This window comes from Tribolium madens, unplaced genomic scaffold, assembly GCF_015345945.1.
Source record: "Tribolium madens isolate multiple individuals breed KSU strain unplaced genomic scaffold, Tmad_KSU_1.1 Scaffold_97;HRSCAF=244;Tcas5.2_LG3a, whole genome shotgun sequence".
Lineage (NCBI taxonomy): Eukaryota > Metazoa > Arthropoda > Insecta > Coleoptera > Tenebrionidae > Tribolium > Tribolium madens.
The window spans coordinates 4,282,615-4,307,181 of NW_025401069.1; the positions used below are offsets into that span (position 1 = coordinate 4,282,615).

The following is a 24,567-nucleotide window of genomic DNA, read 5'->3' on the forward strand; positions in this document are numbered from 1 at the left end:
TTGTTTCTCGCAAAATTTATTTCATAATGAATAAAAACAGACAATGAATAAAAATTAGACAAGGCATTTTATCACAGTTCTAACAATATTTTTGAATTTAAACCTTTTAAACCGTTGTACCTAACATTTTGGTTACCAACCACAGTTTGAACAATTTTAGAATGAAACTGTTTGTCAACTCCTTTCATTTCTAATTGTTTTATCACCCAACCTTTGACTTGATCTTCTGTAAACTCATGAAATTTAGCCACCGTGTAAGAAATTTTAGCTAAATTCATTTTGTCTACTATTTTATCAATGTAATCGTGATTAATCCTATGATTTAACAAATTATCAGTCTCTTGAATATTAAAAATACAGACCACAAGTGCACCCACATCTTGTGGTATATTTTTTATAAATAAAACTAAATTATCTGTATCATCTAATGTTAAGTCATCAATTATTAATAAATTATGTCTATTACGTTTAATTGTACTAAAAATTTGTTCGTTGTGTAATGGGGTCCTTAATTCGTATGTAAATGGATTAAAGTGTTTTTTCAGAATATTCGCAGTGAAAGTTTTACCAACACCTGTACTTCCCATAAAAATAATTACATCCACAGACTGATCATTTTTCTGGATCTTGTCCAAACTTTCTGTTATTACACGAACTGAATCACTCTGATTGTAAACGCTGTTTCTGAGATCAGCTTTGAGAGCTTCAAAGTCGACAGTCCCATTTGTCACCATAACTACATCATAGATTATTAAAGTTGATATTAAAAGAATAAAAGTGGAAATGTAGCCCGTGTGTGTTGAAGACCCGAGAGGTGTTTTATCTTCAGTTTCTGGAGGTAGGGCTCTTCTAGAACCAGACCTTTTGACAGAGGTTTTGTCATTGCGATTTTTCATTGGGGTTCATAAGAAGAAACTTAAAATAAATTAAATACCTTATTTAAATATGACACAAAGAATTGTGGTTCTTACGGTCTCACAAAGGAAAATTTCTAAAAATACTCTAACTAAATGTGACAATCAAATTATCAGCTGTTCGAATTCTAAAAATATGAAAAGGTTGGTAGAAAGGTTGCTACATTATCGACTTTTCAAAAAGTGGCGGTCAATAAAAGGGAGGTTATGTTTATACCAGTTGTGTGTATTCTCTCTGTTCTGTGTGTGTCACATTTGTGTTGTGCATTTTATGTTAATTTTATGTACTGAGCGTTCTAAAATTAATTTTTCTAAATCACTATGAATTGTGAAGATCAAGTGATACAACCAATAAATCGTGATACAGTTCATCGAATATGTTCTGGCCAAGTTAATACGCAAATCCATCAATTTCTACGTTTTAAATACATAATTTTAGGTGGTTTTAAGTTTAGCAATCGCCGTGAAAGAATTAGTTGAGAATGCCATTGACGCGGGGGCTACAATTATCGACATTCAACTCAAAGAATATGGCTCTGAAATCATTGAAGTTTCAGACAATGGGACCGGAGTTCTAAAGGAAAATTTTCAAGCTCTCAGTAAGTAAATTGCGGGTATTGTAAAAATGTGATTATGCATCTTTCAGCTTTGAAACACTACACATCAAAAATAAAACAATTTGATGATCTGGCAAACCTTTCAACTTTGGGGTTTAGGGGTGAGGCCCTTAGCAGCTTATGTGCTCTGTCCGATTTAACTATTGTAACAAGACATACCAGTGCAGAAAGCGCGACTAAGATTACTTATGACAGAAATGGCAAAATTATCAGTGAAACACTGAGTGCGCGGGAAAATGGCACAACAGTCACTTTGGAAAATCTATTTTCAACACTGCCAGTTAGGCGAAAGGAATTCACTAAAAATTTAAAACGAGAATTTAATAAAATGTGTCAGCTGCTATATGCTTATTGTTTAGTATCTAAAGGTATAAAATTTTCATGTACAAACACTACAAATAAAGGTAGCAAAAACACAGTAGTGGCTACAGAGGGTTTAAACTCAGTTAAAGATAACATAATTAATGTTTTTGGGCCTAAACAACTTCCTTCGTTAATTGAGGTTGAAATGGTTAGACCTGATGAGACAATATTGGCTGAATACGGAGTCAAACTTGATGAACAAGATTGCTTACCTTTTACTTTTGATTTCTTTATATCATGTGTTATGCACGGTAGTGGACGCAGCAGCAACGATAGACAGTTTTTTTACATTAACTCACGACCCTGTGACCCCACCAAAGTCGCAAAAGTAGTAAATGAAGTTTATAAACAGTACAATAACGGTCAGTATCCGTTTGTTTATCTGAATATCATAGGCAAATCATCTTTCATTGACGTGAATGTAACTCCAGATAAGCGACAAATATTTTTAGAAAAAGAAAAGGTGTTGTTAAGCACAATTAAAGCTTCTTTGATTGAAGCTTTTAAAAATTTTCCTTCCACATACAAAGTGCAAAATTTGGATCTTACACAAAACACGACAATCAAAGACTTTTTTAAAACCAGTGATTGCTCATCAAGAGGTTTGAAGAGAAGCCTCACTGATGGTGGGCTTAAAAAAGGCAGCATCTTAGAGCAATTCAAAAAAAGATCTAAAACCGAAGATGATACAAACTTTTTGACCAGCCCCAACAATAGTCTTAGCAGTTTAAAAGGAGAGAGGAGAGTTGATAATAATTCTAAACTAGATACATTTATCAAAATAGCTTCAGAAATTGTTAAAAATGACTGCAGTACTCAAATAGCAACAAATTTGCATAAACTAGAAAAGGAATCTGTCGAATCTCTCAACCCTAGTGTTTGTAATGAAGTCAAAACAGATATTATTGAAGAAATAAAGATCGTATGTGGTAGTACTACTACCGATGCGGGTAATGTCAATACGATTCCTATAAGAGACAACGAATACGAATGTAAAAAAGAAACCGAAAAAACATATGACACTAGAAACCGGAAATCAGATGTTATTGAAGAAATAAAGATATGTACTAGTCCTACTAAAGAAGCGGAAAATGCCAATACGATTCGTAAAACAACCAACCAATATGAATGTAAGAAAGAAATTGAAGAAAGAAATCACACTAACATCCGGAAATCACCTCAACAAGATATTAAAATCAAACCAAAGTATGATTCTGAAGAGGAAAAATCAGGTAGAGATTCAAAAAACGAATCCAAGTTGTTGCAAGATAGTAAATCGGAAAACGTTGAATTTTCACTAGATTCACCTCTGAAAAGTCGTGAGACCCGCAAAAAAGTAATTTTAAATATTTCTTTACAAGACATTACAAAATCAATACAACAAAATGTTATAAAAGACGATGATGTCAAGGTACGTTTTCGTTCAAAAATCAATCCGGAGTCGAATAAATCTGCAGAAGAAGAACTGCGTAAGCATATCTCTAAGGAAGACTTTGCGAACATGTCAGTAATAGGACAGTTTAACCTTGGTTTTATTATCACTAAATTAAAAAACGATTTATTTATCATTGACCAGCATGCAACAGATGAAAAATATAATTTCGAGCAACTTCAAGCCAATACTGTAATGGAAAACCAAATTCTTGTCAAGTATTATTTTTATTTTTGCGAATTTCATGACGTTTATCTTGATTTTTAGTCCAAAGCCTCTGCAATTGACCGCAGGAAACGAAAGTTTGCTCATCGAAAATGAGGAAATTTTTAAGAAAAACGGATTTACTTTTAAAATTGACGAATCAGGTTGAATCAAATCTACAATAAATTAAAAATAATAATTCGTTCTAGCTCCATGTACTCAAAAAGTCTCTTTAACTGCAATACCTCTAAGCAAGAGTATGGTGTTTGGTAAACAGGACATTGAGGAAATGCTTTTTATGTTACAAGTAGAAAGGTTTTCATTAAGCAACGCATATGTAATGAATTCATAATTTTAGGATTCAAATCACACAATGTGTAGACCATCTAGAATTCGAGCAATGTTCGCCTCTAGGGCTTGTCGCAAGTCTGTAATGATCGGAAATGCGTTATCTAAAAGCGACATGAGGAGGCTTGTTAATCACATGGGTGAAATTGAACAACCTTGGGTAAGTTATCTGATTTTTATTAAACAGGAATTAATTATTTCCTTAATTAGAATTGTCCACATGGACGACCCACAATGCGTCATTTAATCAATTTAGACCTGATACAAGATGAATTATAGAATTTGTACAAATCTTGTTGTAATAATAAAATATTTTAAACGCTAATTGTTCTAAATATATTAAAACCACTCTCAGCTGTACTAATTATAACTCCAGGCAGTTGTGGATGCCAGTGCAACTCCTTAATATTATTTTGTCCTTGATGGATAAACAAAAGTTGAGGTGGAATTCCCTATAATGAAAAAAAAAAACCCATTAGTTTAGCATTTACCCACTAAAGACAATAATTACTTCGACTTCTTCACTACCACTCTCATCATCTTTTTCCACAGACAAATCCCACAGTGCTATTTGATTATCACTCCCCCCTGAACTAAACACGGCTGAATCAGTTGGATGCCATTCAACTGTAGTCACTGGTTCTGTATGATGTTTAAATGTAGCGACTGGTGTTTTCTGTTGAAACCTTCTCAAGTCCCAAATATGCAAAAATCCATCGTCTCCACCTAAACAAATCAAAACACTGTGATTGTTTAATTGGAAGTCTTCCAAACATACCACTGACAATAAATGGTTCATTTTTATTCCAACTTATAACATTCACATCACTCTCATGTGAATTTTCAGCTGTCAACATGCACGCCTTACTAGGCTGCGCCCTTGTATCCCAAATTCTGATACTTTTATCAACTGAGCATGACGCAATAACACTTCTCTCATTAGGTGACCACTGTAAATCCTCAACCGAATCCGTGTGTCCAACTAGTGGCCGCTGATCAACTTGCCAGGAAGCCCCACTTGCTGGCTTCCAAATGTGTATATCTCTTTTGCAGTCCCCTGTGGCCAAAACTCCAACATTTGTTGAACACCAGTCCATCGCAAAACCCTCTTTTTGATGACCAGTAAACGTAAATAGTGGTTTCACTGAACTTGCTTTATTTTCTTTGTTGTATCTTGATAACAATTGGTCATTGTCAACCGCTTCTAATTGTTGCGATAGGTCCCATAAATTCACTCTTCCAAGTTCACTCCAAGAGGCCGCTATTACTTTGTTGTTTATTATTGTACTCTGAGAAAAGCGAAATAAATAGGAGTTTGGGGTTAGTATAAATGCTTACTCTTATTCTATTCACACACCCTTGATGTTTAATAAGGGCTCCCGCCATTTTTGGATTTTTTGAAATTTCATCATCTGACTCTTCATCGTCATCATCTTCGTCATCTTCACCTTTGTTTGTTTTGTGAAGATTTGATAACTTCATTACTATCACATTGTTAACGTGAGTTTGGGGGGCTTGAGTGCCAGCCACAATGTATGCCGTTAATGGGTAAGTTTCTCTGATTTCCCCCAAACTGTCTTTTAAGATATCAAAACTAAGACAAGGGGCCCCCGTTTGTGCCTGGTGTAACATGACATAAGCGGACTGATCACACACCAATTCTTCACCCTCTTCTAGTGGTTTGGTCGGAAGATACACTTCAGATGGCTTATCTGTTTTCTCTTCATTTTTTTCTTCCTCCTCCATTGCTTCTTCATTTTCTGATTCGTTTTCATCAACTACGTCCATTTCTTGATCAGACATCTTTTTTAATAAATAATTTCAGTGATATTTACTATTCTAGCAAAAAACACGTGTTTCGTTTCTCAAATGCCGGACATTTGACAACTAGCTTAACCTTAAAATTTTACAGGTTATTTCAGAATTCCCATCATATAGAAAAAACATAATGTAGAATATCAATTTTTAATAATATAATAGAATAAAATAAACGCATCAGCAAAAAAGGTCCTCAATTTTAAGTCACAAAATTATTTATTTATTTATATTTATAAAAGTGACGTGTTGATTCATAAATTTGCATTTTTAGAAATCTCACAACAGAAAAACTTCTGCATTTTATGCACGTGAAATATATTTTTTTTTGCAAAATAATTGTTATTAATTATTACATATAATTTCTTTTGTAGTCCGTAGAATTCTTGTGTTGAAATATTAAAAAATTAGAGATACATATTATTACATTCTAAAGTAGTTAAATTTAAAAATAAAAAAACAATTAAAAAAGTTAGTGTATTAGCTTGAAAAAGGATTGTACATTCTACATCAGTTACGTCAAAGAAATATGTAAAATAAATATTTTAGCAGGCAACAGACAGTCTTCCACTTTAACTCTGCAAATTTTCCAGTTCATGAAATTTTCTTTTGTACTGAGAATACTGGTATGCATAATCACTTTCATCAGTGTTCCACGAAATAAACATATACAAAGTCAATATTGCTGCAAGTAAAAGGCGGTCAAGACTGAAAATAAAGAAATGAGTCTAATAAATATGCGAATGCAAAAAATACCTCATAACGGGCACAAACCAAAATATTAAGACAAAAGCCAAAAAACTCGGATGTCTCATGTGAGAATTAAGACGTTGTAATTGAAAAGATTTTCTTAAATTAGGATCGGGCAAGTTTATAATACTATAGTAGATCTAGAACACATAATATTAGATTATGTGAAACAAAATATTGCACACATGCCTGTTTTATACCAATAAGTTCATTTATGTCCATACAAATATTTCCAATATAAATAACCAACCAAGCAGTTACATGAATTGATATGTATAACAGCCAGAAAGGTCTGAAATTCAAGTTAAACTTCCATAGTGTTAATTCAGGAATATCATGCCAGTTTTTCATAAAAATCTGAAGAATTTATATAAAGTTTTGTATTTGTAACTCTAATAAATTTACCTGTAAAACCACCATAGTGGCTATAACATAAAAACTTCTATATAAATCTTGCAAACCATATTTCCTCACTGTATCTTTTAAAGGAGGGACTGCCAATAAAGAATGCTGTAGAATAAATACTGATAATAAGGCCATGTTTATTAACAAACTCCACGATGCCGAAAGCCACGGATCTAAGGAAAAAAAACATTGTTTAAAAGATATTGTCCTGAAAAAAATGTTACTGATTTACCTTGGGAGATTACTTTTCTGTTATAATTTGGGTCAGATAAAAAGTACATTAACTCAATCATTGTATAAAACGACGAAACAAACCCGATTCCGCCAACGGTAATTTTCACCGAGTTTTTCAAGATTAGTTTGAGATTCATTTTTGAGAAAATTGTTTATTTATATTGACCTCACACGAATTTCCGTAAATTACATCATTTTTAGGGACTTTTGTCGCAATGTTGGCAATTGACCTGACGCATTTTCCATCTTTCGTTTTTTCTTTCCTCACCCCCCGCAACCGCCATCTTGTGTATTGATTGTCTGGAGTTGTTTGGTGTGTGCCTCAATTTATAATTATAAATTTCGTGTTTTTAAATAATGATCTAACTTTTCTACAATTGTGACATATTGAACCACAATGACACAATTTTTGCCACCAAACTTACTGGCTTTATTCGCACCACGCGATCCCATTCCGTACCTTCCTCCAGTAGCCAAATTACCCCATGAAAAAAAGTCGCGAGGGTACCTGGGTGTTGGGGCGTTTCTCAAGGAGTTTGAGGTGAGCTACTATGTTAGACATTTGCGTAAAGTTACTTTTAAATCCAAATTATAGGACCCCAAAGACACTCCACCACCCACCAGAGTGGAAACAAGAGAGGAGCGTATTGAAAGACGACGAAGGGAACGGGCAGAACAAGTCGCATACAAATTGGAACAAGAAATCGCCGTGTGGGACCCCAATTCGGCCCCAAATATAACAGTGGATCCCTTCAAAACGCTTTTTGTAGCTAGAATTGTAAGTTTGTTGTAGTAAATACAGCCTGTGTTGTTCACACGCCTGTTGACTCCAAAACTTGTGTGTATGTAGACTCAGGCAGATTGTTGCACCCTTTCGAAATATTCATATTGTTTTATTTTATGACCAAATCAAGGGGTTACAAATGATCTTAAATGTAAACTAGACGATTGTTTACCAAACATTTAATTTCTCTTTAAATATTCTTGAAGCTAGATAATTGATACTGAACTAAATGTCCCTTTTCATTACAGAATTATGATACATCGGAGTCAAAGTTAAGAAGAGAATTTGAAGTATATGGCCCAATCAAGAAGGTTAATCTTTGTTCTGAATTTTAGCCCATTTTAATGTGTTTTTTTTAGATTGTTTTGATTCACAATAGCATCAATGGGAAACCAAGGGGGTATGCTTTCATAGAGTATGAACATGAAAGAGATATGCACTGTGAGTAGGAGAAGTTCTTTCCACCAAAAATTACGTTCAATTCAACCACTTGAAGTTAAAATTTAGCAAAAATTAGAAAAATCTGATGAACGAAAAAGTGGTGAATTGAAATTTGTGTTAGGTTATGTAGCCAGCAACCATTGACAAGATATTTGCTTGAGTTGAATGAAATTAATATTTTTCTATTTTTTACACAGTCCGAGCTGCAGGCAACTAGTGCCGTTTGCCCCATACTTCCGCTTTTTGCTGGCTATATAGGTTTGTATGTGTGGTAAGAACCCTGCATACAAATATCTTTGAGTTGTTTGTCGGGGTTTTGAGTTTTAAAATCAGATAAATTAAAGCAAAATGAAAAAAATCAGTTAGACATTGAATTTTCTTATTCAAAATTATTGTTGTTCAATTAGAAATGTTACTTAATTAAAATGGGTATGCGCTCAGTAAGTAATTGCGCACCAGGTAAAAAGAGGAGTCCTCTCAGCTGTTCGGATTGCTTATAAAAATCAAATACGACTTTTTCATAATGATGTTTTATTACGTAAGTAGTTGGGTAGGTATATTTCATTTATACCTATTTTTTGTAATTACCGTAATTGGAAATTCGAGAATTGGTACGATAAAAAAACAATTTACGCGATTGTGTTAACAATCATACGGTTTTTTATTTCTTATGTGGATTTTTCGGCGAAAATCCACCCAGAGTAAAAAATCCCACATGTAAATAATTCAAGAATAGTAAATAATGCATGTGGGGTTTTATCGCGGATTTATAATTTTTGTTTGTTATGGGTTGGATTTTTTCAGCTGCATACAAACATGCTGATGGAAAGAAAATTGACGGAAGACGGGTTTTAGTTGATGTGGAGAGAGCCCGTACCGTTAAGGGTTGGTTGCCCCGGCGTTTAGGTACGTGTGCTACACATTTGAAATGATAAGTCATAATTTTTATAAAGGTGGCGGTCTTGGCGGGACCCGAAGAGGAGGTCCAGAGGTAAATATCAAACATTCAGGTCGCGAAGACAACGAGAGGGAGAGGGAAAGGTACAGGTTAGAGCGCGAAAGAGAGGAAAGAGGTGGTAGGGATCGTGAAAGGGAACGCGATAGGGAAAGAGATCGTGGAGTGACGTATGAACGAAGACGATCGAGGTCAAGGGAAAGAAGAAGAAGAAGTCGATCACGCTCTCCAAGAAGAGAAAAAAGAAGACGCAGCAAGGAGAGAGTTAGAGAAGAGTTTGATGAAAGCTTTGAGAGGCGGTCGCGTGAGAAGGACAGGGAAAGGTTTGTTTTATTTTCTTTAAGCAATCAAAAAATTTTATTTCGCATTTATTACAGGGAACGTGACCGGGAAAGAGATCGCAAACGCAGACGTTCGAAATCTAGAGATAAAGATCGTGAACGTAAGCGTGAGCGAAGAGAAAGACGTGAACGAGAACGTGGTGAAAGACTTGAATACATCAAAACTGATGATGGTGGGGAAGTCCGAATCAAAGAAGAACCCATTGACGGTAAAAATTAAACATCAGATACAAATTCTTCATTTGCATCGCAGTTTGACTTCATTTCATCTCTAAACTGTTTTCCATTGTCATTTCTCATTTTTCGTATAATGGTTTAGAACAAATTGCTTTGCTAAAAAATTCCGAGGTTAACAGGACTAGCAGTCTTTAAGTTTAGGCTGCATAGTAGTATGAACCTCTTACAGAACTCTACAGTTAATCTTTTTTTTATATAAGAAATGTTTTAATGTTTACAATAATATTTTTTCTTTAGATTATCCAGAATATCCGCAATATCCTGCTGAAGCTTATGATCAGACTCGAGTCAAATATGAAGACGAGGATGAACAAAAATACGAACCAGACAATACCAATGGTAGTCGTCAATATGATGACGAATATGAAGAGGGAGAAGCTTATTAAAATAATTTTGAGCTAATTAGTAGTAATAATTGTTCTAAATATACTGATTATCAGTATTGAAAATTCATTGATAGCAATTGTAGTTCTGATTTTTAAATTATTTCAAAGGAAATATTGTCACGTGCCTGTCCTATGTCAACAGTTTACTTTATAAAAATCATTTTAAAATAAAGTAATGTAAATATATACTGGAAATGTAGCAAATTAATTTGACTTTTTTAACCACCTTCCCTCGTTTTCTAGAAGTTTCATTTATTTAATGTAAAACCTCGTGCAGACTTGAATCACGAACCGCATTGTTTATCAACTCTGGTAAAAGTGAACCAAAATAAAATTTACATAGTTTTTCTACCACCGCTTTACAAAATGATTCATCTTTAGAAATTAATTCCCTCCTTTTCTTTGTATACACGACAAAATAACATTTATTGATGCCTATTACCATTATCTGCCCCTGTACTTTGTACATGTAGCTATGATTTTTTTTTTTAATTTTAATATTTACATTTATAATTGTTTGCCAAAGTAGCAGTCTTAAAAAAAATAATTTTCATGTTATTATAAAATTTCAAAACTCGCTTATATTTTACATAATGAAAAATAAAAATACAGAAAAAAAAAACTATTAATGTAGGTTTTAAATATCTTATTTAAACAAAAACGAGGAGCGCTTTTTAAAAATTGATAACGCACCTTCCTAGAAAATTAAAAAAGCTCTCATATGATGTGTAAAGTAGGCAAAGCATCATGTCATCCCTGTTTAGGGAACCCCGGGAACGCTTAAGAAGTTGACCTGATTTTTTGTGATGGAAGCCACAAATTGAGCCCGTCATGGTCCAACGCCGTCCCTGACAAATGTGGGCATGCGCTTATCTCTGTTGTTCTGTGGCATGCGCATTCGCTTCCAAACATTTTCGAATTGGAATTGACTTTTTAAGGTTATGTTCTCTAAAATTGTGAAATATTTGTTTTTGATCAGTTTTTGAAAATTCGGGTGCGAAATGACCACTATTTTAAACGATTTAACAACTGCAGTGGAAGAGAAAAAAGAGAAGGACATAATAGATAAGTTGAAAAGCATTGTAGCTCAGGGCGAAGACATCGAACTACAAAACAATAATATTTTGAAACGTCTTATACAATTAGAAAACGAGAAAATAACACAAGCATTTGTGGAAGTAGCAGCAGAATTATCCAAACAAGAACACAACCGAAAGTTTTTTACGGACAAAGAAATCATTGAATATCTTTTGAATTTATTAGATAAATCAGAAGAGTCTTTGATAATAGGCGCAATAAGAGCCTTGGGCAATATTTGTTACGAAAATGACGACGCTCGGAAGATTATCGACAAACAAGGACTTTCCACCGTCATATCAATTCTTGCAAAAGACAACAGCAGGAAAAATAATTTACTTACCTTAAAAGTTAGTGGATTTCTTGTCAATTTGTTAATGTCAAACGATGATTTACAAAAAGCTGCACTAAAATACAACATCATTGACGTAATTGAAAAAGTATTAAATAAATATTTGAAATCATTCAATGAAAATCAGATGCTTTTTGCCTTTCTTTTAACGATTTTAAACCATTTGATTGATTACATTGATGACCAGAACATATCCTTCACAGAAAGTCTGTGTTGCACAATTATAGACATTTTTAAACTTTCCACAACACCAGAAATCTCCGTTTTGTGTTTAGAAATATTGCATGGACAGTCAGAAAAAGGTATCACCCAATTTTTCAACGTTCCACACAATAAATGTGTTTTTAGAGGACATAAAATCAATTTTGGCGAAAAAGGGCATATGCGAGCTGGTATTTGAACTAGTTGAAAAGTACAGAAGCCAAGTTAATGATGAAGAAAGTAGATCTGTTATGAAAATGGCTTGTGATATGATTGTAATTATTTTGACTGGAGGTAAATCATTAACTTTGTGATCACTTTATTCCCTATGTTTTTCAGATGATTGTATGAATTTACTATACAACAACGGTCAAGGAAAAGTGTATGAAAATATGGTCACTTGGCTGGATTCAGATGATCCAGATTTATTGAGTACAGGTGTTTTGGCATTAGGTAACTTTGCCAGGAAAGATACAAACTGTATTCAAATGGTTCAGAAAGGCATTTCGAAAAAGCTCATAGGTACTGCTTAAAACCCGTTGAGAATTATACTAACGTTATTTCAGCTCTACTCGCCAAGTACAACACGCGTGAAAGTGATATAAAAGTGCAACATGCCTTATTGAGCACTCTTAAAAACCTGGTGATACCTCAACAAAATAAACGCATCGTTTTGGAAGAGGGCTTAATCGACATTATTTACCCCATGACCAATTTAGAGCAGTATTTGGTCATTTTCAAACTGCTGGGGACTTTCAGAATGGTTATTGATGGCCAAGGTAATTTTTTCGCTAGTTTTTTTAAAACTTTAGTTAATTGTTTCGTTTAGAAAAGGCAGCGCTGGATTTAATTTCGCGAAAAGAATTTTTAGAAAAGTTAATCTACTGGTGCTACAACTCGGACCATTTGGGAGTTCGCGGCGAGATTCCTCGTTTATTATCATGGTTAATAAAACACTGTCACTCCTTTAAGCCCTTTCACGCGTTACTACAGGTCAAGGATAGTGTGAAATGTTTAGTAGAGATGATGTCATCCAATCACGCGGTCATGCAAAACGAGTCATTTTACGCCTTGAACTTGCTATGTATAGGGTGTGGAGTTTCGCACGAAAACGACAGTTCAAATGGGGTGAACGGCGACCACTCGACCGAGAATGGAGTTTTGTTTGAGCAACTGGTAGATGCCGAAATCGGTAAAAATCTCAGTTTTGTTGTCAATAAATATAGTGATAAGATGGATAAGCAAACGATTGAGAATTTAGTAACGCTGCTTGAGCAGTTAATTAATTCAAGCGTTGTGTCACGTCATCTCAAATCGAATAACGTTGGAGAAGCACTGGCGAAGCTTTCGTCAAACCCCAACGCACAAAATCTTTGTGAAAAATTAAATCACGTCATGAGCGAAATTAATAAAAACTAAGTGAGCCGAGTACCAATAAACAGTTTAGATTCCTTATTAGGCATTAAGATAGTTACTATTTTCCATTATCGTGCAATTTTTGATGTATTACGAATAGTTGCCTTTAATGCATGTTTTAAAGTGATTTTAATATGTTTCATATTCGATGCAGCTTATGAAAAAATCGCTTTCATAGCGTTTTAAAACTTTGAATAGTCTTATGAAGCACGTCAAATTATAGTGTTCTTTAAGATTCATCATTCATCCGTGTGTTTCTCTTATCAAAATGTTAGACATTTTGTAGATAATAAAAATCGATTTTATTGGGCTGTAAATTAAACCTCACTTCCAATAGACTGAAGAAAGTAGGTCCGCCTTTATGGTTGCGTATAATAACACTTGAAAAAACAACTTCAAGTTTGTGTCATTATTAATCAATATTGATAGCTTTAACTGATACTTGTTAATATTATTTATTCATTACAGTTTAGACGTCACTACATTACATTGTAAATCGTAATTCCTAGCGTACAAATAATTTGTTTCTAAATCTAAATTTGCTTAGATGGAGCAGTCAAGTTGTAGAAAATAAAATCACATTTTAGTGTATTCAAAACATCACTTCATGTTTTTACACAAGATATAATTGTTCCACAAAAATAAATAAACTTGCATTGCAAAACCGGTCTATATTTTTTTATAAACTAAAGACGTAACTGTATTTCCTGTTTTTCCACCAAACTGAAATTGGGGTGTTGGTATGTTATCAACACAATCAAAATGATTTTTAAAGTGTTCATTTAATTCATCTTTCGTCCAGTTACATGATGTGATAATAAAAAACCCGTTCTGGACTAAAGCTTTGTGCATATTTTCTAGATACTTTCCTCTAAATTCTGTAATATTTGCATTCAAACTGATGGCGTCATAGGTCCCTTTATCGTGGATAATGTCAAACTGACCATCCAGTTTTTCCAAGATATCGCATTCAGAATACTGTATTTTGAGACCTTGTTTTTGAGCTATTGACTTCGCCAAAGTTATAGCATCATTTGAGTAATCAACCCCGAATAAATTTGTATAGCCTTCTGTGGCCAATTCTATTAAAAACATTCCGTTACCACAACCAACATCAAGAATTTTTGATTCTTTAGTTACGGTTCTATTTTTTTCTATCCATTTTATGAGACGGTTGACCGTATCTTCACCAAACCATACTTCACCAGGATCGCCATGGTCTTGAAAATTCTCTATTTCTTCCTTATAACGGTTATTCCAGTACTCTTGGCTCCCAAGCTCAGATTCTTGAAGCTCTTCCATTTCACCCTTTAGAAACAAACAAATTCAAATTTCCCGCAAAATATTTTGTCAAATTTTTAGGTTATGCAAATGTTAACCTATACAATAATTTCGATACTCAAACGAATAGAAAATTTGTCTATTTATTAAAGATATTATTTAAAGAGTAAAAACAAAGAAGTTCCAAAAATGGAAGAGCCGAAAATTGAAGATTTGGATTTGTATGAAATTCTGGAAATTGAAATAACTAGCACTGTCGCAGATGTAAGAAAAAGCACATTAATATTTAGTAAATTAAATTATGTTCATTACACTTACAGATTAAAAAAGCGTACAGAAAAAAAGCCCTTCAGTGCCATCCAGACAAAAACCCGGACAATCCAAATGCAGCAAAAGAATTTCACCAGCTGTCTCGAATTCTTGAAGTGTTAATAGACGAAACTGCTAGAAAAGCATATGATGCAGTTCTAAAAGGTCGTAAAGAAGCTGCGATAAGACATAAGGAACTTGACAGTAAAAGGAGAAAACTGAAAGAGGATTTAGAAGCTCGTGAACGACGTGCGGCTGCCGGTTATAAAACAAAATCTGCAGATGAGAAACTAAAAGAGGAGATTGAAAGATTACGCAAAGAAGGTTCTAGACAAGTGGAAGAAGAACTTGAAAGAATCAGACAGGAAGTTCTGGAAGAACAGAAAGCTAAACTCGACGCTAACAGTTGCAGTGGGGCAAATCACAGAATTAAAATCAAATGGAATGTTGTTAAAGATGATAAAACAAATGGAGGGTATAATTATGAAAACCTTCATAGGTTTTTATCAAAGGTAGTGGGATTACAAAAATTAAATATAGTTTAATGTATTAAAATTCACAGTATGGTAACGTGACCGCACTAGTACTGTCTCAGAAAAGAATGGGTACTGCGCTTGTTGAATTTGAAACAAGAAATGCAGCAGTAAGTGTTACTCCATCATAATATAAGAGAATTTTTTTAGTCTGAAACTTACAGGAAATGGCTATCGAGATGGAAGTAGGGCTTCCCTCAAATCAATTAAAACTCGAATGGGTCAACCCACCCCCAATTCGTAAAAGCGTCCCCAGTTCTCTTGTGAAGCCCTCTGACTATGAAAGTGTAGTATTGACCAAAATGAGACAAGCAGAGGAGAGGCGGAGGCTAATCGAACAGTTGAAAGCAGAAGACGCCGATGATTAGTTGTACATTACAATAAAATATAAATAAACTTTTTACTAAACCACGTTTTTTATTTTTTTTGTAAGGTTATAATTTTTGACAATTGACAGAAAATATAATAAAATAGATGGCGTTGGATACCGATGAAAAAATTGCCACGTTTGAAATTTGTCACGGTTTAAGTACCAAATAAAATGATAAATGAGCGGTACTTACCGTTAGGTTTACGGTTACTCTGAGTCCCAAATTACTGAACAATTTTCAAGTGGTTCTAAAAAAGGGAATCAATTTTTAACCCACCCCTCGACGCTTTCACCGAGTCACGTGACTGAGTGACGTTTATCCACCTTTCAGTACAAGTTGCATGGCCCGTTCACGATGACTACCCAACAAATTCAGCCAAAACGTGGAATTGTGAAACAAGTAAGTGGTTTTTATTTGACTAAAATACGAATCGATTATTAAGAAAGGTTTTCCACAAAGTCCCTTTTGTTTCACAACTAAATTATGGAAGCTACAGCCACATAACTCTCGCGATGCTTGGTTGGCATGATTATTACATATGGCATTTGGTATTTATGTATAATTCAAATCGTTTCGCGTTCACATAACTTCCAATCCTAATACAAAGTCGAACTATTTTCCGTAATTTTCCAAAATAATCTTACTCAAGACCTTTGATTCAATTAACCTAAATCGATTGTATGAGTTGGCACATTTCAAGCGTGGTGCGCTAAGCAAGCGTTAATGAATTTCTAGATCCTCTCAGGGGATTCTGTTATAATTCGGGGCCCCACCGGAGCACCTCCCCCCGAGAAACAGATCAATTTTTCGGGAATCGTCGCCCCTAAGTTGGCCCGTAGAGCTGGAGACCAGTAAGTCCCCAATCACTTCCAGTACCCCCATTCTAGGCCCATTTTTCAGATCTGAACCTACAAAGGACGAGCCATGGGCGTGGGAAGCTCGCGAATTCCTCCGCAAGAAACTCATTGGGGAGGAAGTCTTCTTCACCTCGGAGAAACCTCCAAACGCTAATCGGGAGTACGGCACGGTGTATCTGGGCAAAGATTTTAACTCCGCTGAAAACATTACCGAGTCGTTAGTCTCGGAAGGCCTTGTAACTGTCCGTCGTGAGGGAGTCCGGCAGACCCCTGAGGGGGCCCGTTTGGCCGAACTCGAGGACGCCGCCAAAGCGGCCGGTAAGGGAAAATGGGGCAACAATCCCCCTTCAGAGCACGTCCGAGACATTAAATGGTCGGTTGAAAACATGCGCTCTTTTGTTGACAAACTGGGGTACAAGCCGGTCAAAGCGATCATTGAACATGTCCGCGATGGCTCCACTGTCCGCGCGTTCCTCCTTCCTGAGTTCTACCACGTTACGCTTATGATTTCGGGAATTAGGGTAAATTTATTCAAATAGTCATTTCTAGTGAATTATAACAAGAAATTTTAGTGTCCCGGTTTTAAACTGGACGCTAATGGTAAACCCGACCCCAGCATTAAAGTTCCATATGCTGAAGAGGCTCGCTATTTTGTTGAAATTCGTCTCCTACAAAGAGAAGTTGATATTATTTTGGAATCGGTCAATAATAATAATTTTGTGGGTACTATTATTCATCCTAAAGGAAACATTGCTGAGGCTTTGCTGAAAGAAGGCTTCGCCCATTGCGTTGATTGGTCGATTGCTTTTATGAAGTCGGGAGTTGAAGGTTTGAGAGCTGCTGAAAAAAAAGCGAAAACTGCGCGTCTTCGCATTTGGAAGGATTGGCAATCGAATGCACCGCAGGTTACGGGCAAAGAAAAGGAGTTTTCGGCTACAGTTGCTGAAGTTATTAATGGAGATGCACTTTCTGTTAAGTTGAACAATGGCCAGTATAAGAAGATATTTTTGTCGAGTATAAGACCACCTAAAGAACCAGGACGGTGAGTTATACTTTTCTTTTATTTGTAGCGATAATGATCGATATTGATTTTTGCAACATTAATCACAAGTATGAAGAATTCATTTATAGCGAAAATATTTAGAGCCAACGCAACAACCTGTTTTTATTTTGTTTCATGTTTTTGTAATTGATAACGAAATTGTTTCTGTATCTCTTTATATCTTCGTAACAAGGTGAACAAACTTTATCGCTAAAAAGTTAAATGCAACGTTGTAAATAAAATTAGAATTAAATTATAGTAGATTAGCACTACGTTTTGAGTTTTGCTCAAATAGGCGACGAAATTACATACTTTATTTTTCAATAAAATTAGATAGAATGCTTGTTATCTAAGGTTTTTAATTTTTTATTTGGCTAAATATAAGTTAGCACTAAAGAAAAATAATATCATATAGGTACATGGTGATTTTGGTAAAAGTGTCTCGTAACTTTATATCAAAAACTAAGAGTCACACAAAAATCTGCGTTTGCCATTAAAAACTATGTTTTTTTTCTCAGTACATGTGGATTTTTAGGGATATTTTATTGTTTCTTATAATAATAGTTATTTATTCGACGAGTTTGAGTGTAAATCGGACGCTTTATTTGACCGAGTGGATTTTTAAACCACGAGTGTAACGAGTGGTTTACCATCCACGAGGTGGAATAAAGCGTCCGATTTACACTCAAAGGAGTTGAATACAACATTTTATTCTTCGAATTAGACTCAACAAGGCTTAAACTTGCTTCAAATCTGTTAAAAATAATTTGACGTTTCGTATTGAGAAATGCCAAACAGTTGTCAAAACTTCCTTACACGGGAGAAAAACCGTAAATTTTGACAGTGTCGAAGAATAAATATTATTTATTCAATTCTCTATGTTAAAATTGAATTTTATCTACTCTTTTCTTCATGTTAAAATGAAATTTTATCGTCTAGATGATAAAAAATACATCCATAGTTGTATATCTGCGGTTGTTAGTTGCTTTGACATTAGATTTCATTGTTGAATTTTACTTTGACATTTATAAATATCGACTAAATTGATTACAAAATTAGTGAGGATTGAATAAAATTTTATATTGTACACGACGATAAAATTTTCATTATCTTTGAGAGCAATTTGCGTCGATGCGTCAGCAATTTTATCGTCTTGTATAATAAATAACTATTATTTTGTACTCAATGTTAAAGAGTGCTTTTATCAACTACACTTTGATGTAGTGTAGTAGTGTGTTAGTGATGTAATGTTAGAGTGCTTTTATCAACTAATTTCAGTAGATAAAATAGTCTTTTATCGTCTAGTGAAATAAAGTAATTTTTATCTACTGGTTATATTCAAGAAATTCTGGTATGTGAGTACTACAAAATAAAACGAAATATTATACACGACGATAAAGATTGTTTATCTACTCGTGAAAAAAGTTCACTCGTGACTTCGTCACTCGTAAACTTAACCTTTTCACTCGTAGATAAACATTTTCATTATCGTCTTGTATAATAAATAACTATTAATTAATATTAATTCAGTGAAAGAAAAATATATATTTTTTAATGTCATCTTAAAACAAACGATGCTAATATGTTGATTCGTGCAAAAAAAAAAAAAAATATGGATAGCTCTACAAAATAATTATAGTTATTTATTGTAAGAGTGTGTTAATAGCGTTTTATCCACGCAAGAATGTTTAATTTTCTTAAGTGGATAAAACGCGATTAACACACGACTACAATATAACGTTTTATCCACAATCACAGACCCAAATTATTCCAAACTTAATTAAAAATTAAACTGACATTTAAACGTCACACCAAATGTGCTTTCGGTTAAACTTAGTAAGCTGTTACGTGGTGCGGTAGTTACTAACAGCGGAATAAATAAAGTTACTTTGTTCTACTAGTGGACAAAGTGGTACTTTATATGCATCTATAGTGTGGAATAAAGTCTCTTTATAGAGTGATTGTGGGTAAAGTTTATTTGTTTGGTAAGGCATACAGGGTGTTTCACGTAATTTTATGAGGCCTGCGCCTAATATCCGCACCCCAATATACAATAGTCACAAACCTCTAGATACCAAAAAAAATGTAATTAAGTTTTTAATTTTTGGAAACCCTTGACAGTAGTTGTCAAATTAATAATTTTTTCATTGAAAGTCATAAATTAATTTTTCAACCGTGTATTCAAATAATGAAAAAGTGGATATGATCCTGATCTATGGAGAGTGCCGTCGACATCCAACTGCCAATACGTTGAGGCAACTGGAAAAAGAACTGAGAGAAAATTGGCCAAAACAGAAAAGACACAAATTCAGGCCAGCGACCAATGTCGAAAATGAAGCTCAAGTCACATGATAGATGACAATCCTCATGTGAGCCAACGGCAAATATCTCGGCAAACCGGTATCAGTCTTTCTTCAGTATGTCGAATTATTAAAGAAAATAAATTTCATCCGTACCATTTGACGTTAGTGCAAGAATTAAAGGAAAATGATTTTGCTCCGCGGATGGAATTTTGTAATTTTATACGAAATAAGACAGCCCAAGACGAAAATTTTTTGAAATGTGTATTCTTTAGCGATGAGGCAAAATTTTGTAATAACGGAGCAGTTAACCGCCATAACTGTCACTACTACTCATTATAAAATCCACGGTAGATAAGACAAAGTCACTTCCAACAAATGATATCAATTAATGTGTGGTGTGGCATAATAGATGATTATGTTGTGGGTCCTCATTTTTTCGAAAACATTTTAACTGGGAATGGATATTTGAATTTTCTACAGAATGTTTTGCCAATGTTGTTGGAAGAAGCTCCATTAGAAATAAGAAGATCAATGTTGTTTCAGCAGGATGGAGCTCCCCCTCATTACACGAGAATATTTGTATAACCAATTTGGGCAACAGTGGGTAGGACGGGGCAGCGTTAATGCATGACCACCTCGGAGTCCCGACTTTACGGCACTAGATTTTTTTCTTATGGGGAACTTGAAACAGAGAATCCGTGTTGCGTGTAGAGAAATTACGCCAGAAACCTTACTAAGAGTTCGTAGGTCTTTTATCAGACGCAACCAAATTTGCCTCGAAAATGGGGGCCGACATTTTGAACATTTGTTGGGTTAAATAAATTTAATTATTTGCTCCCAAATTTTAATTTATTTAAGTAGTATTATTTTATTTACTTGCAAATTTGGCTTTTTCTTCAATAACAACATTATTTTGTTTGTGTACTATCAATTTATTCCATCTTATTTTCTGAACTTTTGTTCCAAATCGATTACAGTGATTAAATTGAACACTAATAAGAATGTTGGCAATTTATCACTAAGAATGACTGTCATTTATTCAAGGGGTGTATAAATTACAGAACGATAGAATTTTTTAATTTTTTTATCGAGTCCGTAATGAAAAAGATATTACTGGTTGCATTTTACCGGCGCAGGCCTCTTAAACTTATGTAAAACACCCTGTATTTTGTGGCTATGAACATTGCCATTGTTCGCCGATGGACTCGATACCACCTACCCTTGAGCTTCTATGTCACACCCACTCTCTTTGTAAAAATGACGTATTTTCTTTCATTTAAAAAGTATCAGTATTTCATAAAAATAATAGTTAAAATGTACTATTTGTTGGTAAAAATTCTTAGGGTCAGTTTACACAAAACAAATTAAAATTTAATTCAAGATTTCAACATTAATCAAATTCAAAACGAAAACGTACATCTACATTCTCAAAAGGTAGTAAACTATTCAATTATTCAAAAAGGCTTTTTATGCTTTAATTCTTATTTTACAAAAATTACTACAAAATTAGTTTATTCTATTTTTTAGTTTTTAATTTATTGTTTTTGGGCTACCATTACATTTCCGTCCTGCGTAGCTTGTTTATTGATTTCCATCAAAGGTTGTGACACCTATAATTTTATACTTAAGTATTCCGTAGTGTCATTATGTTATCGTTTTAATTTTAGGTCAATCAATAAACGATTTTAATTTTATGACATTCCGAAATGAATAGTTTAAATCCACGATTACTGTTTTATAAGTATAAATAAAGAATGTATATTTTGTGCATTAAATTAATCATTATTTATACCAAGAACAATAAATAAAGTAGTAAATACTCTGTCTAATTTTTGTCGAAAATAATTGCATTATGTAGGTAAATAAATTACAAGTTCTTATAAATATTCTTTTTGTTTCTCTTTAGTGTTGCTGATGAAGACGGTAAGACTGCTCCAAGACCTAAAGGATTCCGTCCATTATACGATATTCCATGGATGTTTGAAGCCAGAGAATACTTGCGCAAGAAACTTATCGGCAAGAAAGTCCACGTCGTCATTGATTACATTCAAGATGCGAGAGATGGTTACCCTGAAAAAGTTTGCGCAACTGTTACAGTTGGTGGGAAGTAAGATGACAAAAAATTGTACCCCAACATTATAAATATAACATCGTTTTTTCAGAAACGTTGCCGAAGCACTTGTTGCAAAAGGTCTTGCGTCTGTTGTGAAATACCGCCCTGATGACGATCAACGCAGCTCCAAATACGACGATCTTCTGGCTGCCGAAAGTAAAGCCATCAAATCAGGAATCGGAATTCATAACAAAAAGGACGTTCCGATACATAGAGTAACGGAAATTGATGCTGCCAGAGCCAAACTCGAATTGTCTTCCTTCCAACGTGCACAAAGGATCGATGCTGTTGTTGAATTTGTTGCCAGTGGAACCAGATTAAGACTTTTCATAGCGAAATCGAACAGTTTATGTACCTTTTTGTTAGGTAAGCATACACATATTTATTTTTAAGGCATCTCAGAAAACCCCACATACATGTAAAAATTGTGTGTGATAAAATGAAGGTGCTATAGTAAATTGTGAACTCCAATGTGGCCAACTGCAACAGTTTTCCACTATTTCACGTCACATACAATGTTTTTTCATCGTTTCAGTGTTATTTGGTATTTAATAAAAATTATCTCTGTAATAGGAGGTATAAATTGTCCACGAGCTTCCCGCCAAGCAACCAATGTCCAACCCGCTGTTGAAGGAGAACCCTTTGGCGATGAAGCATTGCAATTTACAAAGGAAAAATGTCTACAAAGAGAAGTTTCGATTCAAGTTGACACTCATGACAAAGCCGGCAATTTCATTGGCTGGCTCTGGATTGACAATGTTAACTTATCGGTTGCTCTCGTGAAAGAAGGATTTGCTTCAGTACACCGTACTGGAGAGAAATCACAATATGCTGCCCTCCTCAAAGAAGCCGAAGACAGTGCCAAACAACAACGTTTACGAATATGGAAGAATTATGAAGAGGAAAAAGAAGAACAACACCCGGAAGAGGAGAAACCCGTAAGTACAAACTATTTCATTTTGTGGTAAACCCTAGAAAAATTTATATTCATATTAAATTTAAAAAATGTTGGGTATTTCTAAATTCTAGAACGTCGAGCGAAAAGTGAGTTACGAAGAAGTGGTGGTGACAGAAATCACCCCTGAGGGTTCCTTTTTCGTCCAAACTATTTCCGAGGGTCCGAAAGCTGAAGCGTTGAATGCCAAACTTCGCCAAGAATTCCAAGCCAATCCGCCTCTTCCAGGCGCCTACACTCCAAAGCGTGGTGACATCTGTGCTGCCAAATATACCGTCGACGACGAATGGTACAGAGTTAAAGTCGAGAAAGTGCAAGGAGGAAAAGCCACCGTTCATTACATCGACTACGGCAACCGCGAAACTCTTCCAACCACCCGCCTCGCCAGTTTACCCGCCGCTTACGCAGGGGAAAAGCCCTACGCTACCGAGTACATCCTGCCTTACGTCACTTTGCCTAAAGATGAGGAATACGCTGCAATGGCCCTTAAGTATCTGCGAGAAGACACTGCGGTAAGCAAATTGCTATTGAATGTCGAGTACAGAGTGCAAGGGAGTCCATCAGCCGCATCTCTCCATACTGATAACACCGCAGAAGGGGATATTATCAAGAGTTTGATCACGGAGGGATTGTTGTTGGTTGAGAACAGGAAGGAAAGACGACAGAACAAATTGGTATGTAGTCACTTTAAGCTGGTTGGGATGATCTTGACTTTTGTTTTAGCTTGGGGCGTACAAGGAGGCACAGGAAGTGGCCAAAAGGAACCATTCGAACATTTGGGAGTACGGAGACATCACTGAAGATGATGCTAAGGAGTTCGGATTGGGGAAATGAGGGACCATTATCAGAGCGACATTAACCTACATTAAATTTTAAAACTAGCTGTGGGTTGCAAAAACTTCTCTATTAGACTTTCCATTTAACTAGTAGATAGATGCCAATATAGGATATATTTTTATCCAGCACCATTATTATACGGATGTTGATGTGTATGTTTATTTTATATGGTTTGTACATTATGGAAATTATGAATGGAATATTGTGGCCTTTACATAATGTTTTACATTTTATTAACACTTTTATATTTAGTACCGTTTGACTCATTCAGTTTTATTTTTTATGTGTATTTCTGGTTGTGACAATTTATTTTTACACGATTTCCTGTATATTTTGGCTAATCGATCACTTACTTTTCATATTATGTATATTTTGTGCCCTATTGTTAATTGTATTTTAATTTCAAATTAATGTTATTTTATAAGTTTTCAGGTGTAATATCATTATTTCAAATGATTTGATTAATAAGTTTAATCCAACTTGATTCATTCAAGTTTTGAGTGCATCTGGTCATGACACACAGACTGGGTATATTATGTACGTACTGTAAAACAATTTTTACTTCGATTGAAGGCGTGGATGTAACTAATGTAGGGAGTGGCTCTGTGTAAATTAAATAAAAACATTATTGTTATCTTTTCAAATTTCATTTCGTCCATTGGTTACCTAACACTAAATTGTTCATTCAATTTTA

At 34.6% G+C, this 24,567-nt stretch overlaps 9 protein-coding genes across 13 annotated transcripts; 5 read left to right on the top strand and 4 right to left on the bottom strand.

The window, feature by feature from the left end:
• LOC123015213 lies at window positions 1-1,077 on the bottom strand. The gene is made up of 2 exons (XM_044414825.1): window positions 972-1,077; window positions 1-915 (listed from the first exon to the last, which is right to left on the bottom strand). Exon 2 carries the CDS (start codon window positions 894-896, stop codon window positions 72-74), a length of 825 nt encoding a protein of 274 aa, XP_044270760.1. The 5' UTR covers window positions 897-915; window positions 972-1,077; the 3' UTR covers window positions 1-71.
• On the top strand, window positions 148-4,203 carry LOC123015206 (mismatch repair endonuclease PMS2). 2 transcript variants are annotated; one of them, XR_006413370.1, is made up of 7 exons: window positions 148-1,304; window positions 1,354-1,513; window positions 1,561-3,544; window positions 3,594-3,694; window positions 3,740-3,830; window positions 3,889-4,038; window positions 4,089-4,203. XR_006413370.1 is itself a non-coding variant. In XM_044414815.1 (7 exons), exons 1-7 carry the CDS (start codon window positions 1,236-1,238, stop codon window positions 4,155-4,157), a joined length of 2,631 nt encoding a protein of 876 aa, XP_044270750.1. In that variant the 5' UTR covers window positions 148-1,235; the 3' UTR covers window positions 4,158-4,203. The 2 variants fall into 2 exon arrangements, 1 of the variants encoding a protein (XP_044270750.1); XM_044414815.1 differs by having other exon boundaries at window positions 3,740-3,837.
• LOC123015208 (glutamate-rich WD repeat-containing protein 1) lies at window positions 4,046-5,778 on the bottom strand. The gene is made up of 4 exons (XM_044414818.1): window positions 5,217-5,778; window positions 4,657-5,167; window positions 4,390-4,604; window positions 4,046-4,330 (listed from the first exon to the last, which is right to left on the bottom strand). The coding sequence occupies exons 1-4, from the start codon at window positions 5,679-5,681 to the stop codon at window positions 4,193-4,195; spliced, it is 1,329 nt and encodes a 442-aa protein (XP_044270753.1). The 5' UTR covers window positions 5,682-5,778; the 3' UTR covers window positions 4,046-4,192.
• Window positions 5,779-6,156: 378 nt separating this feature from the next.
• Window positions 6,157-7,313, bottom strand: LOC123015214 (nurim homolog). The gene is made up of 5 exons (XM_044414826.1): window positions 7,081-7,313; window positions 6,849-7,021; window positions 6,633-6,800; window positions 6,450-6,583; window positions 6,157-6,401 (listed from the first exon to the last, which is right to left on the bottom strand). Exons 1-5 carry the CDS (start codon window positions 7,217-7,219, stop codon window positions 6,266-6,268), a joined length of 750 nt encoding a protein of 249 aa, XP_044270761.1. The 5' UTR covers window positions 7,220-7,313; the 3' UTR covers window positions 6,157-6,265.
• Window positions 7,314-7,336: 23 nt separating this feature from the next.
• Window positions 7,337-10,412, top strand: LOC123015209 (U1 small nuclear ribonucleoprotein 70 kDa). The gene is made up of 8 exons (XM_044414819.1): window positions 7,337-7,623; window positions 7,678-7,860; window positions 8,115-8,177; window positions 8,226-8,307; window positions 9,112-9,213; window positions 9,261-9,585; window positions 9,640-9,812; window positions 10,078-10,412. Exons 1-8 carry the CDS (start codon window positions 7,480-7,482, stop codon window positions 10,224-10,226), a joined length of 1,221 nt encoding a protein of 406 aa, XP_044270754.1. The 5' UTR covers window positions 7,337-7,479; the 3' UTR covers window positions 10,227-10,412.
• Window positions 10,413-11,123: 711 nt separating this feature from the next.
• Window positions 11,124-13,953, top strand: LOC123015207 (rap1 GTPase-GDP dissociation stimulator 1). The gene is made up of 5 exons (XM_044414817.1): window positions 11,124-11,957; window positions 12,004-12,150; window positions 12,196-12,378; window positions 12,423-12,635; window positions 12,686-13,953. Exons 1-5 carry the CDS (start codon window positions 11,228-11,230, stop codon window positions 13,273-13,275), a joined length of 1,863 nt encoding a protein of 620 aa, XP_044270752.1. The 5' UTR covers window positions 11,124-11,227; the 3' UTR covers window positions 13,276-13,953.
• Window positions 13,712-16,099, bottom strand: LOC123015215 (EEF1A lysine methyltransferase 2). 3 transcript variants are annotated; one of them, XM_044414827.1, is made up of 2 exons: window positions 15,959-16,099; window positions 13,712-14,580 (listed from the first exon to the last, which is right to left on the bottom strand). In XM_044414827.1, the coding sequence occupies exon 2, from the start codon at window positions 14,572-14,574 to the stop codon at window positions 13,942-13,944; it is 633 nt and encodes a 210-aa protein (XP_044270762.1). In that variant the 5' UTR covers window positions 14,575-14,580; window positions 15,959-16,099; the 3' UTR covers window positions 13,712-13,941. The 3 variants fall into 3 exon arrangements, with proteins under 3 accessions (XP_044270762.1, XP_044270763.1, XP_044270764.1); XM_044414828.1 differs by lacking the exon at window positions 15,959-16,099 and adding an exon at window positions 15,558-15,828; XM_044414829.1 differs by lacking the exon at window positions 15,959-16,099 and adding an exon at window positions 14,872-15,468.
• LOC123015212 (dnaJ homolog subfamily C member 17) lies at window positions 14,610-15,797 on the top strand. 2 transcript variants are annotated; one of them, XM_044414823.1, is made up of 4 exons: window positions 14,610-14,817; window positions 14,874-15,374; window positions 15,425-15,505; window positions 15,560-15,797. In XM_044414823.1, exons 1-4 carry the CDS (start codon window positions 14,743-14,745, stop codon window positions 15,761-15,763), a joined length of 861 nt encoding a protein of 286 aa, XP_044270758.1. In that variant the 5' UTR covers window positions 14,610-14,742; the 3' UTR covers window positions 15,764-15,797. The 2 variants fall into 2 exon arrangements, with proteins under 2 accessions (XP_044270758.1, XP_044270759.1); XM_044414824.1 differs by having other exon boundaries at window positions 15,546-15,726.
• Window positions 15,909-24,507, top strand: LOC123015205 (staphylococcal nuclease domain-containing protein 1). The gene is made up of 9 exons (XM_044414814.1): window positions 15,909-16,165; window positions 16,502-16,617; window positions 16,667-17,144; window positions 17,196-17,665; window positions 21,875-22,075; window positions 22,131-22,447; window positions 22,655-23,019; window positions 23,111-23,710; window positions 23,760-24,507. Exons 1-9 carry the CDS (start codon window positions 16,121-16,123, stop codon window positions 23,868-23,870), a joined length of 2,703 nt encoding a protein of 900 aa, XP_044270749.1. The 5' UTR covers window positions 15,909-16,120; the 3' UTR covers window positions 23,871-24,507.
• The last annotated feature ends 60 nt before the right edge of the window (window positions 24,508-24,567 follow it).